The 20231-nt window shown below is 44.6% G+C and overlaps 1 protein-coding gene across 1 annotated transcript; it reads left to right on the forward strand.

Annotated features, from left to right (window-relative positions):
• The first annotated feature begins 11413 nt into the window (after positions 1-11413).
• Positions 11414-14220, forward strand: LOC143924271 (gamma-crystallin-3-like). Its single transcript, XM_077448476.1, has 3 exons — positions 11414-11558; positions 13525-13767; positions 13881-14220. Exons 1-3 carry the CDS (start codon positions 11550-11552, stop codon positions 14154-14156), a joined length of 528 nt encoding a protein of 175 aa, XP_077304602.1. The 5' UTR covers positions 11414-11549; the 3' UTR covers positions 14157-14220.
• The last annotated feature ends 6011 nt before the right edge of the window (positions 14221-20231 follow it).

Genomic DNA, 20231 nt, shown 5'->3' on the forward strand with positions numbered 1-20231 from the left:
TTTATGGGAAAAAATAGGACATCAATTTTGTTTGGGTGCAACGGCACACGACTACGCAATTGTCAGCTAAAGCGACGCAGTGCCGAATCAAAAAAAAATGCTCTGGTCAGGAAGGGGGTAAATCCTTCCGGGGCTCAAGTGGTTAAAGGATTACTTATACATCAGTGTTCCTTGGATGTACAACTAGAAAAAAACTATTCATTCTCCCAGCCCTACATTAGTTAAGAGAGCATACATTTTCTACATTGATAGTAGCCTGTAGCATGTAAACAAGGTTTATTATTGGGGGGGGGGGGGGTCTAGGACATTGGGAACCAATTTATTTCTCAAAAAAGGGACACCCCTATAGACTACCTGAGCTCTGACTGGCAAAAAGGTGCTCAATATTCAGTCATTACCCAGAATGTGCCAATGTTTATTAATAATGTGCTTAATATTCTGATGTTGATTTGAAAAACTAGTAATTAATGGATTTTTAAAAGTATTGTTCCCTACCCTTGTTCGGAAGGTCTCTTTTTCAATAAATCTGCCCTGTCTAACAGTATGACCTTATTAAGAGTGTCAGATAAGGACTCCATTGAGTACCCTTTTTTTAGAAATCTCTATGTAATGGTCCCAGCTTGCACCAAGAACTCCTCATGTTCAGTGCAGTTGCGCTTAAGCTTCATATACTGACTTTTAGGTACTGACCTAAGCATGGTGGCAACTGTCCACTGGAATGTAAAAAATTCTGTCAGTTGATTTAAAAAATGTAGTGGTGATCAATGAATCACTCCTGACAGAAATTTTAAGGTCCAAGAAATGATCTCCCTGCAGCTTGACTCATAGGAGAGATGTATCCCCCTATTGTTTAAATTAAAGGGGCTGTAAAGCTTTGTGTTTTTTCGCCCCCGTTTTACTTACCTGAAACTCGAATCTCCTTGGGCACGATCCCGCGTTGCTTTCACCAAGCTCTAGTTGGCTCTCCATTGGATGATTGATAGGAGCGCAGCCATTGGCTCCTGCTGCTGTCAATCAATTTAATGATGCGGCATGCTGGAGACGGGGCCGAGTCATACACTTAGTGGCTATGGCCGCCGAGGGTATCACACGGGAGTGCACCCGCAAAGTAACCCCCCGGGAGAGAGCTTCCCAGAGGGGGTTATCTCTTGCGTGGAGGAGCCGTGAGAGCCACCGCGGGACCCCAGAAGAGGACATTCGGGGCCACTCTGTGCAAAACTAACTGGACAGTGGAGGTAAGTATGACATGTTTGTTTTTAAAAAACAAAAACAAATCCATAATATCCCTTTAAGTAAATACATGAATTCAGACAGGGCAGCTTAGCTTTCATCCCATAGGAGGAGGATATGTAGCGTGCCCATAAGACCACTTCCGGCCTCCTCTGAGTATAGACATCCTCCTCCCACTGAGCCATAAATAAGTTCACCAGGCTAGGGGCATATTTAGCCCCCATAGTGACACCCTTATCCTGGCGAAAGTATTGGTCGTCAAAGCAATTGTGTACAGTGAGGTGACATCCACCGCCACTGTCAGAGAAGTTACCTGGTTGGTCGCGGTGCTGGCCGTGCTGGTGTGCGTCGATGTGCGACGGTGCGTGCTGGCGCGTGTGTTCCTGTGCATGCTGGGGTGCGCGCCCCTGCAGGTGCTGGTGCACGCCGGTGCGCGCCCGTGCTCGCTCCTGTTAGAGCTGGTGCGTGCCGATACGCGCCGGTGCACGCTGTTGTGTGCACTCCTGGTGGCACTGGTGTGCGTGTGCACGTACGGGTGCACGTGCGCTTATGCGTGTGCCTGTGCGCATTGACACATGCACGGTGTTTGGCGCCAATCGGCCTATTTAGATCTGCCGCATACTCCACTCAAGTGCTGCCTGACCATCAGCTCCCCTGGTCCCTGCTCCGTTGCCTGTATCTGCATTCCTGTATCTCCGATCTCCTGACGACCCAGCTTGCTCTTGGACACCCCTGATCTCTGCCTGCACCTGACCTCGGCCCGTTCTGACCTTGCTCCTGCCTGTTCCTATTGTACCATTGCTGCCCGCCTGTTGCCGAATCCTGCCTGTACCCGGACCCGCCTGCTCAGCCCCTGCTCCGCACCCCAATTGCCTGTGTTCCAGCCTACTCACCTGCTGTTTCGGGGTTTCTCCTGCTTCCAGCTCCTGGGCCCTCATAATAGGCTCTCATACCACTCTGCACTCTCAGCCACCTGTCTACTCTACCAGGGGTTGTAAGTCGGACACGTACGGGAGACCACCCTCTGCCCAAGCGGACTCACTGGTCTGGTAAGTGGAAGTCTGACAGTATCAGGCAGCCATGACCGAGTTCGGGCAGGGGGCCTCCCCCATGGATGAACTATGCAGACATCTGGCTGGTCTGACTCAAGCCGTAAAGAACCTCCAGGAAGGTTACTCAAGATTGGAGGAGCAAGGTCAAGCCTTATCCTCTTCATCTAATCCTCAGGGAACATATTCAGCCGGCCTTTCACCCGCACCCTCCATAGTGATGCTTCCTCCAGAGCCACGAGTACCCACGAGAGATTTACCAGAGATCACAACAAGTACCGCGCATTCCGCAATTCCTGCAAGCTTTATTTTGCACTGCAACCTCGCACATTCTCTCTTGAAGCACCTAAGGTGGGCTTTGTGATATCTCTGTTGTCTGGCGAGCCACAGACCTGTGCCCACCGTCTACTGGAGCAGAAGTCTGGGTCCCTGGATAGTCTTGATAACTTCTTCTTGGCGATGTCCCAGCTATATCAGGACCCCCAATTGACTGCAACTGCAGAAGCCGCACTGCACTCTCTCCAACAAGGTCGCAGAGCGGCCGAGGACTATGTGGTTGAGTTCCGCCGCTTGAGTTCCGACACGGATTGGAACGATGCCGCCATGCGCCACCAATTTGGGATGGCACTATCTGACCCACTCAAGGATGAGTTGGCACGAGTGGGGATACCATAAACCTTGGAGGAGCTTATCAATCTCTCCATCCAGATTGATCGTCGCTTAAGGGAGCGTCGGTCGGAGAGATCTTCCAGCCATTTCCGCCCCACTTGGATGCTCCCCAAGGTTCCAAGTTCTGCCGGTCAGTTTCCACCCACCTCTACTGCTCCAGCTCAAGAAGCTCCCGAACCAATGCAGCTTGCTTTGCTCTGGCCCTCGCTGACCCCTGAAGAAAAACACTGCAGACGTACCCACAACCTGTGCCTCTACTGTGGGGAACCTGGGCACTATGTAAGGGCCTGCCCCAACAAGACACGTAAGTGTGTAACCACTTCTTCCATGTGTGCATCTGTTCTGCATAAACCCAGTTCTCACCTTGCTTTTCTCATCACATTACAGCTTCCAGGAGGGAATATTCCAGTGTCAGCTATCATTGATTCCGGAGCATGCAGCTGTTTTATCAATCAGACCTTCGCTGCCAACCATCATATCCCGCTTGAACCCAAGGCCCAGGGGCTTGCTGTACACCTTGCAGATGGCTCCATCCTTAGTTCCGGTCCAGTCACACAAGAGACCGTCCCTTTGTTGGCTACTATGGGCACCTGTCACCAGGAGCACCTACGTCTGGATGCCATCTCTTCCCCTCTTTTTCCCATCATCCTGGGAATGCCTTGGCTGCAGGCCCACAATCCCAGCATAAACTGGGCCACAGGAGAAGTCAAATTCCTTTCGGAGTATTGCCAGCAACACTGCTTAGGCCGACTGTCTGACGAACCCTCCCAACTTCTCTGCTTGGATGTTGATCCAGAACTACGTCAGTCCATCCCCGAACCTTATAGAGACTTTCTAGACGTATTCAGCAAGAAAGGAGCAGAGACACTTCCCCCTCACAGGCCTTATGACTGCCCTATAAAACTGTTACCAGGCACCGAACTTCCTTTTGGAAGAATTTTCCCACTAACGGAGCAGGAGCTAGATACTCTGAAAGACTATATCGATGAAACCAGAAAAAGGGGTTTATCTGCCCCTTCACCTCCCCAGCCAGTGCTGGCATTTTCTTTGTCGAAAAGAAAGACCATTCTCTGCGTCCATGACTATCGGGAGTTGAACAAGATAACTAATAAAAACCGTTATCCCTTACCCCTAGTACCTGAACTATTTCAAAGGATTGGAACCGCAGTCATCTTCACGAAATTAGATCTTTGCGGAGCTTACAATTTAATTCATATCCGAGAAGGAGATGAGTGGAAGACGGCTTTCTGTACTCGATTTGGGCACTTCAAGTACCTTGTCATGCCCTTTGGGTTGTGTAACGCCCCTGCAACTTTTCAACATTTTGTCAACGACATTTTTCGTGACTACCTGGACTTATACGTAATCGTGTACCTGGACGATATCCTAATCTTCTCCTCGTCATTAGATGATCACCGTAGATACGTCCGGAATTTTCTAACCCGACTCAGGCAACATGGGCTTTATGCAAAACTCGAAAAATGTGAGTTTGAACTCCAGTCTATCTAATTCTTGGGCTTGGTCATATCGGTCGAGGGCATCAAAATGGACCCCCAAAAGGTGTCTGCCATCCTGGAATGGCCTGCGCCTGTGGATAAGAAGGGTGTACAGCGCTTCATTGGCTTCTCTAACTTTTACCGGAAGTTCATCAGAGGCTTTTCTGCAATTATTGCCCCCATTACCGAACTGACCAGGCAGGGTACCCGATTCTCTTGGACCCCCAAGGCCCAGGCGGCCTTTGGAAAACTTAAGGAGTTGTTTACTTCAGCTACTATTCTGAAACATCCAGATCCAGCTCTGCCCTTCGTCCTTGAGGTTGATGCTTCAGAAATCGCTGTTGGGGCAGTGCTCTCTCAGCAGCAGGGTGCCAAGGCCCTCCTCTACCTGGTAGCGTTCTTTTCCCGTAAACTCTCAATGTCTGAGAGGAACTATGATGTAGGAGATCGAGAACTTCTGGCCATTAAGGCAGCTCTGGAGGAGTGGCGTTACCTATTGGAGGGTGCTGCACATCCCGTCTTGGTCTACACCGACCATAAGAATTTGGAATATTTGAGAACAGCCAAAAGACTAAGACCACAGCAAGCCAGATGGGCCCTTTTTTTCCCAATTCCAATTTCATATCACCTACAGACCTGGTTCTAAGAATGTTAAGCCGGATGCGCTGTCTCGCATGTTTTCTGATTCTGAAAAGACTCTGCCTCCCGATACAATCCTCTCTTCTGGGAACTTCCTGCTCTTCCAAGGGGACCTTATCTCCTGGATCAGACAGGCTTCTGTGGGAATGCCCCCAGTCCCTGAAGCCAGCTTAAGAGAAGGTTTATTCTGGCATAAAGGCACGATTGTGGTTCCTGAGGCCTTAAAGGTGAATGTATTGTAGATCTGCCATGACCATAAAATGGCCGGCCTGAAGTAAGAACAGCCGGACACGAGCGTGGGGTCTATTGAAACCCTTACCTGTTCCTGAGAGACCATGGAAAATGATCTCAATGGATTTCATTGTGGAACTTCCCCCATCCGAGGGGTTCTCTACCATCTTCGTTGTGGTGGGCAGGTTGTCCAAGATGGCTAATTTCCTCCCAATGAGGGGCACTCCCTTCGGCCATGGAGACGGCCAAGATCTTTGTTAAGGAAATTGTATGGTTGCATGGGGTCCCAGCGAGCATCGTGTCTGATCGAGGTGTCCAATTCACCTCAAGGTTTTGGAAGGCGCTCTGCGGATCCCTTGAAATCAAGTTGGCATTTTCATCAGCCTATCACCCCCAGATAAATGGACAAACTGAAAGAACGAATCAGTCCTTGGAGCAATACATCCGCTGTTTTTCCTCCTTCTCTCAGGACGACTGGGTCTCCTTATTACCCGTGGCAGAGTTCTCGTATAACAACTCCTTGCATTCTGCCATCAATCAAACACCATTCTTTGCCAATTACGGCTTCCACCTAGCTTTCCTACCTAGTTCGATACCAGAATGTACTGTTCCTGCAGTTTCCGAAACTATGGATTTTTTCTCCACCAACAACAAACTCCTAAGGGAGACTATGGCCAAGTCTCAGGAGTACTATAAAAAGATGTATGATAAGAAGAGACGTGGAGAACTTATTGTGAAGCCCGGCAACCAAGTGTGGTTGTCCACAGTTAACCTGAAAATGGCCTGTCCCTCTAGGAAATTAGGCCCTAAATTCATGGGTCCCTTCACAGTGAAGAGAAAAATAAATGACGTCATCTATGAACTTGATCTACCTGACTTTCTTAAAGTACACCCAGTCTTTCACGTGACCTTACTGAAACCAGTCACCCCAAACCCCTTTGCTGGCCGCAATACCGGCCCACCTGAACCTGTTATAATTAACAACGAAGAGGAGTTCAAAGTCGAAGCAATTCTCGATTGCAGAAAGAAGGGTAACGTAATTCATTACCTCACTAAATTGAAAGGGTATGGCCCTGAGGACAACTCGCCCGAGAGCAACTTGCATGCTCAGGAACTTTTACGGGCTTTCAAGAACCGCCATGCTTCCAGATTGGCCCAATTGGGCAGCCGGAGTCTGCCCTTAAGGAGGGGGCACTGTCAGAGAAGTTACCTGGTTGGTCGCGGTGCTGGCCGTGCTGGTGTGCGTCGATGTGCGACGGTGCGTGCTGGTGCACGTGTTCCTGTGCGCGCTGTGGTGCGCGCCCCTGCGGGTGCTGGTGCACGCCGTTGTTCACCTGTGCGCGCTTCTGTTAGCGCTGGTGTGCGCAGATGCGCGCTGTTGTGTGCACTCCTGGTGGCACTGGTGTGCGTGCTGGCGCGCACGTGTGCACGTGCGCTTATGCGCACGCCTGTGTGCGTTGACGTACGCACGTGCACGGTGTTTGGCGCCAATCGGCCTATTTAGGTCTGCCGCATACTCCACTCAAGTGCTGCCTGATCATCAGCTCCCCCGGTCCCTGCTCCGTTGCCTGTATCTGCATTCCTGTATCTCCGATTTCCTGATGACCCGGCTTGCTCTTGGACACCCCTGATCTCCGCATGCACCTGACCTCGGCCTGTTCTGACCTTGCTCCTGCCTGTTCCTACTGTACCGTTGCTGCCCGCCTGTTGCCGAATCCTGCCTGTACCCGGACACACCTGCTCAGACCCTGCTCCGCACCCCAATTGCCTGTGTTCCAGTCTACTCACCTGCTGCTTCGGGGTTTCTCCTGCTTCCAGCTCCTGGGCCCTCATCATAGGCTCTCATACCACTCCGCACTCTTAGCCACCTGTCTACTCTACCAAGGGTTGTAAGTCGGACACGTACGGGAGACCACCCTCTGCCCAAGGGGACTCACTGGTCTGGTAAGTGGAAGTCTGACAGTCACCAACCACATCTCTTCATGTGGTTTGAATCCTGACAAAAGATTGATGACATGACATATGTCTTTGACATATGAGGGCATGGTACGTACCAAAGGTTGTAGAAAGAATGGGACGTGAAAAAATCAATACCACTGACTATTGGATGATCCCGGGGACTCTTATGGATCTTTGATAGATAGTATATAATAGGTATTCTTGGTGCCTATGGCACCAGGAATGCCCTCTCCTTATTTAGAATATTATGATCAAAGTCTATGCTTTCAAGTTAATAATGCTTTCAAGTTCCTCCTTATATCTTCTACCTGGATTAGATGGCAAAGGGGTATTTGTATCCACGTTCCCTACTATCCTGTTCATCTCTTTCATATAATCTTTTTAGTCCAGGATAATGATTCCCTCACCCTTGACCGCTGGTTGTATGACCAATTCCTTGTTGGTACACAATGAGTCAATGCCTCTCTCTTGATCTTTTTTGATCCTAACAAGTTTCAACTTCATATTGCCAAATTCCTCAACCCCACGTCTTTGAAAACCTTCAAGGAAGGAGCAAGAGCTCCAGGGGGGTTAAACAGTGATGAGTTAGAGAGGCCAGAATGTTGGTACTCAACGGACGTTACCCAATTACCATTTATGGGATTAGTGATCAAATATCTTTGCATATATACTGGCGTCAGGAATGCCTAGGCTGACGGAAGAGGGAGCAGGGGACATAGATGGACCGATTACATTAGGAGAACTCCAAGAAGCCCTTAAATCATTAAAACCAGGGAAGGTTCCAGGCCCTGACGGGTACACGTTGCGGTATTATAAGACCTTCTTTGAAAAATTGGCACCAAAGTTTCTAGCCGTTTTTAATTCGATATGGGATGGGCAGGCGATGCTGGTGGAGTCATTAATGGCTCACATAACAGTAATTCCTAAGGAGGGAAAAGATCCATCACAATGCTCCAGCTATCAACCAATTTCATTGCTAAACGTAGACCTGGAGATTCTGACGAAAATACTCCCCACTAGATTACTGACGTACATCCCATCCCTAATACATCCTGACCAAGTGGGGTTTACTCCTGGCAGAGAAGGTAGAGAAAATATGCAAAGGGTCTTAAGTGTCATACACTTTTCCCAACACTATCAAAAACCCTTAGTACTTATATCTACAGATGCAGAAAAAGCATTTGATAGAGTAGATTGGACATTCCTGAAAGCTACGCTACAACATATAGGACTGAGAAGGGGGATGCAGAACTGGATTACAAGCTTATACTCTTCCCCGAGAGCAAGGGTTAAGATAAACAATATAATGTCGGAGCCCTTCTCTATATGTAATGGGACATGGCAGGGATGTCCACTGTCACCTATCATTTTTATCCTCATATTAGAACCCTTTTTAAGAACTATACGAGCTAATCCAGATATCAGGGGCATTGCAATAAAGGGAAAAGAACACAAACTGGTGGCATACGCAGATGATTTGCCATTTTGTATAACCTCTCCACTTATATCTCTCCCATCTCTAATATCTGAAATATGCATATATGGAGGAATGTCCAACTGTAAGATAAATTACGGTAAATCGGAAGAGGTGGGAGTAGAAGTGAATACTGTTTTATAAAACCAGTTATCAGCTCACTTTGCCTCTAGATGGACAGACTCTCATATATGCTACTTAGGGACTAAAATACCAAACAAATTAAGTAGAGTATTTGAACTAAACTTTGCACCACTGGCAGGACAGATCAAATTAGAATTTCAGCGATGCGATAAGGAAATCTTTGCGTGGTTTGGCAGAATTGATTTTATAAAAATGAACATAATGCCAAGATTATTATACCTATTTCAGACCTTGCCCATCAAGATATCCCGAGGGTTCCGGGAGGATCTGAGAGCAAGGTTTATGAGGTTTATCTGGGCGGGAAAACCAGTGAGGGTTCGTAGAGATATTTTAACCTTATCAAAAGAAAGAGGAGGGGTTGGATTCCCGGATCCAGTTGGCTATTATGAAGCCTCACATTTAGCACGAGTAATGGACTGGTGTGTATGTCAAAAAGATAAGCCGTGGATACATATGGAACAAGCAATGACTAGTATACCCTTGGAGGGAATTGCATGACTCATGGATGCAGAGATACCACAGATGGTGAAGAGACACCCTACAGTGGGTGCTACGCTTCGATCTATTAAAAAGACATTTAATAAAATTGGGGTGTCAACATATCCAAATCCCGTGATCCCAAAAAGTTTAAAGGATTTGAGGCGATGGGGAATTAGCAGGTCTCTGCATTTCTCGATAGACAACCATATTATGACTAATGAGGAGATTGAACGGGTGTTTGGAGAGGATCTAGACCCCTTTAGCCCTTGTACACACGGTCAGACATTCCGACAACAAAATCCATCGGATTTTGTCCGAAACTTGTGTTGCATACACACAGTCAGACAAAGTTGTCGGAAAATCCGATCGTACGTAACGTGATGACGTTATTTCGTTACGACGGGACTACGCTCAGGCTAGTAGCCAATAGCTTTGGTCTAGGAATTTGATCTGAGCATGCGTAACACTTTGTCTGATCGGAATTCTCTACACACAATCGGACAAAGTCCGATCGGATCATGTTGTCAGAAAGTTTTATAGCCCAGTTCTAAAACATTGTCTGTCGGATATTCCGACGGAAACAGTCCGATGGAGCCCACACACAGTCGGATTATCCGACAACACAGTCCAATCGGACATTTTCCGTCGGAATGTCCGACCCTGTGTACAAGGGCTTAGAGTCTGCAAAAGACTTGAGACTGTGGCAGAGGTTCACCTTCCAACAGGACAATGACTGTAAACATACAGCCAGTTCCACTATGGAATGGTTTAGATCAAAACAAATTCATGTATTAGAATGGCCCAGTCAAAGTCAAGACCTAAATGCATTTGAGAATCTGTGGCAAGACTTGAATATTGCTGCTCACAGATGCCCTCCATCCAGTCTGACAGAGCTTGAGCTATTTTGCAAAGAAGAATGGGCAAAACGTTCACTCTCTAGATGTGCAAAGCTGGTAGAGACATACCCAAAAAAACTTTTTTTTGAAAGATGGTTCTACAAAGTATTGACTGAATACAATTGCATGCCACACTTTTCTTATATTTATTTGTAAAAAATGTGGAAAACCATTTATCATTTTCCTTCCACTTCACAATTATGTGCCACTTTGTGTTGGTCGATCACATAAAATAGAGTACATTTACGTTTTTGGTTTGTAACATGACAAAATTTGAAAAATTTCAAGGGGTGTGAATACTTTTTCAAGGCACTGTATATATGTAAATAAACATACACCTTTGTTCATACTATATCACCTGGGGTTGGAAGGTGGTTGGAATGAAAGAGGCGGAGTGCTACTACAGTGATTGTAGTATGTTTTAACTATAGTCATTGTGAACGTTTTTGTATACAGTAGTGGCTGCCCACCGAGGGTAAAAACTATCGGTTCAACACATTCCATAGAGCAGTAATGGCAAATCTTGGCACCCCAGATGTTTTGGAAGTACATTTCCCATGATGCTCATGCACTCTGCAGTGTAGTTGAGCATCATGGGAAATGTAGTCACAAAACATCGGGGGTGCCAAGGTTCGCCATCACTACCCTAAAGTATTGATGTGTCATAAATAATAATAATATTTAATAATATATATTATTCATGTTGCATGTGGACAATGGTTCCAATTTCATTAGAGTTATACAATCTGTAAGTTAGATTCTCACACTTAAATTCACAAAAAGAATTATGACAAATATGACAAAATACACTGCAACATTGTACACATGCTTGGGTTAAGAATTCTGGCAGTTTAATACAGCCTGTCCTGATATGACCTGCAGGCTCTTGTATTTTCTGTGCATGCATTTTCTGCTTAGAACAACAGAAAAGCACAAGAGAAGCATTGGAATGAATGCTTTTCTTTGTAATGGGATAAAATACTACAATCTAGTTTACAGTGAATGTGCTTGCATTTATTTTAGAAATTTCTATACAAGGGTTCAAAAGAGGATTTCAGTGACCAATCAAACAATTGCGATCCAGAGAAGCTGTCATAAGCAGAATCAACAATAAATGCCTAGAGAGCATCACAACAATTTGATACCATGTAGATAATGTATATGTTAATCCACACTGTAATCTATTCATACATGCAAATCTTAGCATTGTAGTGATACATTTAAATAGAAGCAGAAATAATGTCTGTGATGTACTGTGGTTAGTCTGTGAAGTCCATCCAAAATGGGGAAGGTAAGCAAAAAATATTAATTATAACATTCATGTATCACATAAGAAAATCTGCACTTACAATGTAGCAGAGTATTTTTTTATTGTTTTCAATAAAATAATTCCCAGAATATTATTTTATTTACCTGTACAATACAGGATGTCAATATTTTTATTTTTATTTTTATTTTTCTTAACAATATGCAGCACTGAAAATGCCACTAGAAATCCCCTTTCTAATTAATTACATTACAATAGTATATATTAAAACTTGTAATTTCTAGATTTGATGAGAGGTAATCTATAAATGTCATTATGTTCTATTTAGTTTTATAAAAAAGTGATCTGTGAAAAAATAACTATTGTAATTTTTCTGACTATATTTTTGCAAAATGAAAATGTAATCTACTAGAGAAAGAAATCTTTGGTAAAATACTATTATTTTAATGGAAAGAATGCTTTAGATTACACAATTTACCATACTGTATCTACAACTAATCTTGTATTTATGAACATTTTTTAAAGAGACATCTATATTGCATTCCAATCAATTTCCAACCTTTTTCTAGAAAAATGTCAGCTGGAAGACAATTGGTTTCTACAGATAAAATTAACTGTTAAACTATGATCCCAGTGTTGTAAAGATGTCTGCAATTTTAAAAGCATTAATTTCATTTACAAATCTTTTTAATAAAGAATGTGAAATGTATCATATATTATGCTATATTTAATTTGTCTATATGTTTACATTTACATTATTGCATGGACACCAGCTAAAATTTCAGGTTAGTCTAACAAATTAATTAATGCTGGATTCTAAAAAACGGGGGACATAGAAGTCAATGGGGTAAACTGCAACAAAAACAAATCTGCACAGTCTCTTCTATCAGCAGCATTTTCATATTTCATATATATGAAGGTAATTTTCCTAAGAGTAATGGGGTTTTAATTTGTAAAGTCAGTGCTCACTTAGCTTAGTAAATATATGGAAACGTTGTACAATTTGAATACCCAATTAAGCACAAAAAAAAAAATGAAACAAAAATAGGATTGTGTTTGCATATAATCGAATAATTGGATAATTAAATTGAAAACAATTTATCATTATTTACCAAGCTAAGTGAGCTTTAACTTTGCTAAGTAAACAGTCTCTAATTCTTTAGCAGTGATCCCTATGGGTAGGGGATGTTTAAGCTACCTCAGGGATATGGCATGTTTTAGGAAGCAAAGTGGACATTATAAATATATTAGGGGAGCCTTAGAAAAAAAGTTAACTTACTTTGGTTTAAAATTGTACCAAAATGGTGACAGAACTAATGAACAGATGCTGTACTGCACTGGTGACAGTATGTAAAAATAAAAGTGAAAAATAACAAAATTTTATTTAATGTCAAAATTTTCAAAAAAATTGTGACAAAAAATTACAGCTTCAAAAAACTTACCATGCCCCTTATTAAATGTCTCAGACTGTCTACTTTCCAAGAAAAGGTTATTTGGTAGGAATTCATACTGTCCTGGCATTTTAGGGCCTCAAGACTACGCTATAACTTTCACACAAACCAATTATTATACACTTATTGGGATTTTTTTTTAACCAGATATGTAGCAGAATACATTTTGGCCTAAATGTATGAAGAAATTAGATTTTATTGATATGTTTTTTTGAAATAAACTAAAATATATATATATTTTTTCAAAATCTTCAGTCTTCTTCTTTTGTTTGTATCGCAAAAAAATAAAAAATAAATCCAGTGATAATCAAATACCACCAAAAGAAGGCTCAATTTGTGTGAAAAAATTATACAAATTTAATTTGCGTACAGAATTTCATGACCGAGCAATTGTCACTTAAAGTAGTGCAGTGCTGAATAGCAAAAACCAGCCTGGTCATGAAAGGGGGAAAACCTTCCAGAGCTACCACATACAGTATGCAATATTATATTATTCTTATGGTTTAAGTGTCCATAAATTTCATATCTTCTAATTGCAGATCGTCTTTTATGAAGATAAAAACTTCAAGGGTCGCTCATATGAGTGCAACTGTGACTCTGCTGATTTGCACTCCTTCTTTAGCAGATGCAATTCCATCCGTGTGGAGAATGGAAACTGGATGATCTATGAACATCCCAACTACAAGGGACACCAATACTACCTGAAGAAAGGGGAATACCCTGACTATCAGCAGTGGTTGGGTTTCAATGATTCTATCAGGTCCTGCCGCTTGACCCCACAAGTAGGAGCCCTTTCTGCTATAGCAGATTAAAGCAATACATCTTGCTAGTATATAGATTGTATTTACAAAAAATAAATATAGAAACAAATTATGAAAATTATTCTGTCTTCCAGCATCGAGGTACATTCAGAATCAAGGTTTACGAGAAGGAAGATTTTGGAGGCCATATGATGGAATTCACAGAAGACTGCCCACATGTCCATGAGCAATTCCATTTCAATGAAATTCAATCCTGCAGCATTCCTGAAGGACAATGGATTTTCTATGAAGAGCCCAACTACAGAGGGCGCCAATATTATCTGAGACCTGGAGAGTACAGGAGATATTCTGATTGGGGTGCAAGCAATTCTCGAGTTGGCTCCTTCAGGAGAGTTCTGGATTTGTATTAATGCCTGTACTCTAACGTAATCACTATGTGATAGCAGCAATAAATACAATTGCAAATATCATCAACACACTTTGTTTTTATTTCCAAATATACTTTTTAGATCTTTGGTGCATACTCTAATAAATGAACACTATAGTTTTCTATTGACATATGGTAATTACAATTTCTGGTGGAAGTTCAATATTAATAATCATATTCCTTCACCAAGAAAACCACATGTACAAATCATTAGGAAAAGTATTATTCCTATTTGTTGATTACTGGTATATGGAAAATGGAGAAGCGCTTGAAAAAAGTTCAACATGAACCCAAAATATATTGCTGGCACAGACTCAACTGGCAAAAACATATAAATGTAATCCACTTTTTAAAAAGTCCAAAGTAAGCCACAGGGATGCATCTTGAGATATCAAATAAGATATCAAATAAGTGAAGAGACCACCACCGTCACCTAAACACACTGCCTCTTACCCATAGGTAGATGTTAACAAGCAAGGATATAAATCACTGACAGCTACTCAGCAGCACGGGGATGACTCGGTATTTCCTTCACAGTCTCAATACCCAGTTAAGAGACCCATAGTGCAGACATTCAAATGATAGTTTATTGATAAAAAGCTAAACGGTTTTGCACTTACATTTCAGCAGGTTAAAGTGGAGGGCCACCCTAAAAAAAAAAATACATTAAAAATTAGAAATAAATCTGAAAAAAAAATGAAAAAAATTATTTTTTTAACTTACCAGAAATGCCTGTTGCTAGGCACATCAGCCTAATCTGCCTCTTCCTCCTCCGCGGAGATCTTCTATCTTCTCTCCTCCGTGCGGCGTCTTCTGAGTAATGGGTCGCGCTGTGTTCTGGGAACTGTGTGTCCCAGAACACAGCGCGTCCCATTCACAAAGCGCTGCACCACTCGCGCATGCGCAGTAGGAGACGGGCAGTGAAGCCGCAAGGCTCCACTGCCTGTTTCCCTTAGATAGAATGGCGGCGCCAGGACCCGAGAGCCGAGGGACGGGTCAGCCTCGGGCGGCCGACATCGCGGGTGCCCTGGACAGGTAAGTTTGCTTAATAAGTCAGCAGCTACAGTGTTTGCAGCTGCTGACTTTTATTTTTATTTTTTTTAAACCGGCCCTCCTCTTTAATATAAGCAATGTAGGAAACTTTTAATCAAGATAAAGTTTCTCTCTCACAATAAATTATATTTTAATTCATTGAATCTGAGAGGCTATAATTAATTCACGGAATCTGAGAGACTGTCAGGTTTTTTCTCACATTCATAAACTTGAGATATACCCCTGGATCCAAGCGCTTTATGGGATTTGTTGTGGCTCCACAGCCTGATCACACTATCCCCACTTCAGAAGAGCCCAAGTGAGAGAATCACAGAGGCTGCCATTGTTGCCTTTTTCTAAGAATCCTGGCTGCCTGACTGTCGCTTATTTCAAAAGTTTGAGTAACTGACTTACTAACTGACTTCACTAACTGAATTCAAAGTGGATTTAGAACTCCCTACATATATGTCCTAGGTCAATTACTCAAAAAGTATTGAAGACATTAGGTTAACATAATAGTCAGAAAGCTAAAAAGAGAGATCAGAAATGGGAAAACACCACTCTATTCTCTGAGTATAAGAGCGATTTAAAGTAAACTTATTAGTAGCTTGGCCAATTCAAGCAGGGTACACAATTATAAAAGTGCTCTAACATAGTATTTCTCTGACTATGCAACAAAATATATATCAATGTTATAAATATAGGTAGTAAGGGCGCTCTACTCTGATATTTTATAACCCCAGGAAATGTAAAAAATACTAATAAAATTAATAAAGATGAAATTAGTGGGTGTGTTTTCAAAAATCTGTGCAAAGTGCAATGTGCAAATCTGGTGAACTCCAGTGTAGTGCAAAAAACAAAAAAACAAAAAAAAAAACACAATATGAAAAATAAATCTATTACCAAATTATGATCTATAGATTATACCACGTGCTGAATATATATCTCAGGGTGCACAATAACTGAATATTAAAAAAACAATGCTATTAAAAATATATATATGAAAAACGCTGGTCACAATTGAGTTCAAACTGTGAAAATACAATAATGCAAATACTGGTCCTCTAATTAGTGTCCATAATCAACAATGTTAAAACACATAGAAAACAATCCAAAAGTGCAAAGTGCCTGGTGCAAATGATCCTTGGGGGGGTAAAAAAACCTGGTGCTATTTGGTGCAATTTTCATGCAATAGGCAGAATTCGCACTCACCAACTCCCCTGCCCCTGCAGGGGTAGAAGCGCCTCCACAGTATTAGCCACTGTGTAGCTATTTGTTGGTCCTAGTGTCCCGCTCTCTGCTGGTCCCAGTAGTCTGTTTGCTGCCTCAGGGATGTGCTATTCTCATTGGGTATAAAGAAGAAAGATTGCCCATAGCATGATATTGTAACCAACATTCAGTATTTATTTATTTGGAATAAGAAAACTACTCACAAAGATACAATTTTAAAACCGCGATGTATACAAGCACTGCCTCTTGAAGGGAGAGTCTGTGTGTGTCCTAGGCCATGCCCTATGCGTTTCGTCATATGATGTCCTCTGACGAAACGCGTAGGGAGTGGCCTAGGACACACACAGACTCTCCCTTCAAGAGGCGCCGGCAATAAGGAGAGCCATAATTGGCCACAGGCAGGATGCCTGTGGCCAATTATAGCTCAGGGGGGTTTAGTACACTCCCCACACTATATAAGGATGCTAGCACAGTGGCCTTGTGTAGTGTGTTATGGCGGTCAGGGAAACAGTATGATAGGTAGGGACAGTGTCTTTGTTGCTTGGGAACCTAGCACTTGTTCAGTGGGTGTTGTGTGCCTCCTGCACAGTATACACCTTAAGATACCCTTTATTGCTGGTGTTCTGTTTCTGTAATACAGGCATCTGCAGAAGTTAGAGTGGGTCTTGTGTGCCTCCTGCACAGTATACACTTGAAGCTACCCCTTATTGCTGGTGTTGTTCTGTTTCTGTAATACAGGCATCTGCAGCAGTTAGAGTGGGTGTTGTGTGACTCCTGCACAGTATACACCTGAAGCTACCCTGGATGCAATGCATCATCATCAGCACGTGGTCATGGTACACGCTTGTCCTTATTTTTGGCAGCTGGACGCGGTGAGCCGCACCATGCCGAAGACTTTGAGTGGATGACGAAGCCCTCCTCATCCTCCTCATCCTCTCTCACCCAGGCTCAGGGTACTAGCAAAGCAGCTGCCAACGTGTCCTCTTCCCTCGTCTCAATGTCATCAGTCACTCCTTCCCTAGAACCCACCAAGTCCTCCTGAAGAGTCCCCCGAACTGTTTGCGCACAGTGTTGGGTACATTCTCCAGGAGGATGCCCAGCGTTTTGAAGGCTCTGATGATGATACCCAGCTAGAGGGAGGAAGTAGCATGAGCACAGAGAGAGGGGATGCTCAAGGACAGCAATCTGGCAGTCATGTTCCATCAACTGCAGAATACTGCCAAGTTTGCTCCAGTGATGAAGAGGGAGGGGATGATGAGGTCACTGACTCCACGTGGGTGCCTGATAGGAGAGAGGAGGAGGAGGAGGAAGAGGAGGAGGAGGCACATCTCCAACGAGGCAGGATGCCCTCCGGGGGCCAGCTTAAGGGTATCACACCAACTGAATCACACCGCAGAGCTCCGCTTGTGCAGGGCGCTGCCTGTGCACATTATTCCAAAAGTTCTTTGGTGTGGGCCTTTTTTGAGACGAGTGCATCAGATCGCACCGCTACCATTTGCAACATATGTCTCAAGCGTATCTCGCATGGCCAAAACATCAGCCGCTTGGGCACCACGTGCTTGACCAGACATATGTTGACCTGCCATGCAGCTCTTTGGCAAGCGTACCTTAAAGACCCACACCAAAGAACAAAGCGGATCTCTCCTTGCTCCTCATCAGCTGGGATCTCCAACCCTACTATACCTTCGGTCCTCTCTGAAACCTACACTGAGAGGAATGAAGGTGTAGAATTAGGTGTGTCACAGCTAAGTACTTGTGGGGACTCTGCTAACAGTACACCGACGTCCAATTGTAACAGGCAAATTTCCCTGCCCCAGATGCTGCACCATCGAAAGAAGTTCACTCCCAGCCATTCACATGCCCAGCAGTTAAATGCTAGCTTGGCTAAATTGCTAGCACTTCAACTGCTGCCTTTTCAATTCGTAGACTCAGCCCCCTTCTGTGAGTTTGTGCAATGTGCGGTTCCTCAGTGGCAGGTCCCCAAACGCCACTTTTTCTCACGGAAGGCGATTCTGGCTCTCTACCGGCATGTGGTAGGTAATGTCCATGCCTCGCTGGACAGGGAAGTCAGTGGTAAGGTGCATATTACCGCTGACTCATGGTCCAGCAGGCATGGACAGGGACTTATCTTTCACGGCCCATTGAGTCACTCTTCTGGCAGCTGGGAAGGATGCAGGACAAGGTGCAGTAGTGTTGGAGTTTGTTCTGCCACCACGCCTCCAAAATGCTACTACTGGTTGTGAGTGACACACCTCTCTCCTCCACCCCCTCCTCTTCTTCTTCCTTCATGGCCTCTTCCAGTGCTTTGTCCTTGAAACCATCTGTGCTCCGTAGGCGTTCAAGGGGCTAAGCAAGTACGCAGGCAAAAAGGTGCCATGCCATGCTTGCGCTGGTTTATTTGGGGGACAGGAGCCACACTGGGGCAGATATTTTGTCAGCTCTGCAGGGGCAGGCCGAGAGGTGGTTGACGCCACATCAGCTTAAGCCAGGAATGGTGGTTTCCGACAATGGTACCAACCTCCTCTCTGCCCTCAGAAAGGGACAACTGACCAATGTGCCCTGTGTGGCTCACGTCCTTAACCTAGGGATGCATCGGTTCTTGGGCAGGTACCCAGGCATACAGGATGGCAGGCCAGGAAAGTCTGTGTGCATTTCCGCCGATCATATAATGCCAGTGCTCAGCTAGCTGAGCTCCAAAAAGAGTTGAACCTGCCCAAAAACCGCCTTATATGTGACATGCCCACCAGGTGGAACTCAACGTTGGCCATGCTGAAGTGGCTGCACACGCAGCAGAGGGCCATCCATGAGTACCTGTGTGACTATGGCACCAGGACAGGATCAGGGCAGCTCGGTTTTTTTCACCATGCCAGTGGGGCATGATTGGGGATGCATGCACTGTCCTGTCACCATTTGAGGAGGCCACGAGGATGGTGAGCAGTGACAGTGCATGCATCAGTGACACTGTACCTCTTGTCCACCTGTCGGAGCATATGCTGCATGGAATAATGGACAGGGCACTTGAGACAGAACAGAGGCAGGAAGAGGAGGACTTCCTTGCCTCTCAAGGCCCCCTTTATCCAGACAGTGTTCCTACTGTCCCACCCATCACACAGGAAGAGGAGGGAAAGGAGGAGAATTGTGGCAGCATGGAGGTGGAGCCTGGCACTCAGCAGCAGCAGGCTTTTAGGGATGATTTACAGTCCCAAGAAACCCGTGGACTTGTACGTGGCTGTGAGGTGGCTGCGGATCATGTTGTCCTTAGTGACCCAGAGGACTCCAGACCAAATTCCTCAGCTAACCTACGCTTCATGGCCTCCCAAATCCTGCAAAGCCTCCGGAAGGATCCTCGTATTCTTCGAATCAAGGAGAGGGACCATTACTGGCTGGCCGCTCACCTTGATCCACGGTACAAGGGTAAGGTTGCAGACCTTATCTTGCCATCGCAGAGGGAACAGGGGATGAGACATCTCCGGGAGGCCTTGCAGAAAGGTCTGTGCAATGGGTTCCCAGAGACTGGGAGGTTACAATCTCCTGGTCCTGGACAACGTGTTGCTGAGGCTTCAGTCAGTTGGAGAAGGTGGCCGTCTGACCAATGCGTTCAGACAATTTTTTAGTCCGCAGCCCCAAGGTATGATCGATTCCAGCACCATCACCAGTGCCTGATTTACATGGTGCAGGAATAACTAGGGGCAAGGTCAGACTTGGACACCTTTCCCACCGAAAATCCTCTGGCTTACTGAGTCTTGAGGATGGATCACTGGCCAGAGCTTGCACAGTATGCAATTGAGCTACTGGC

This window comes from Lithobates pipiens, unplaced genomic scaffold (genome assembly GCF_037356315.1).
Source record: "Lithobates pipiens isolate NorthernLeopardFrog02 unplaced genomic scaffold, aLitPip1_a1.2 Scaffold_22, whole genome shotgun sequence".
Lineage (NCBI taxonomy): Eukaryota > Metazoa > Chordata > Amphibia > Anura > Ranidae > Lithobates > Lithobates pipiens.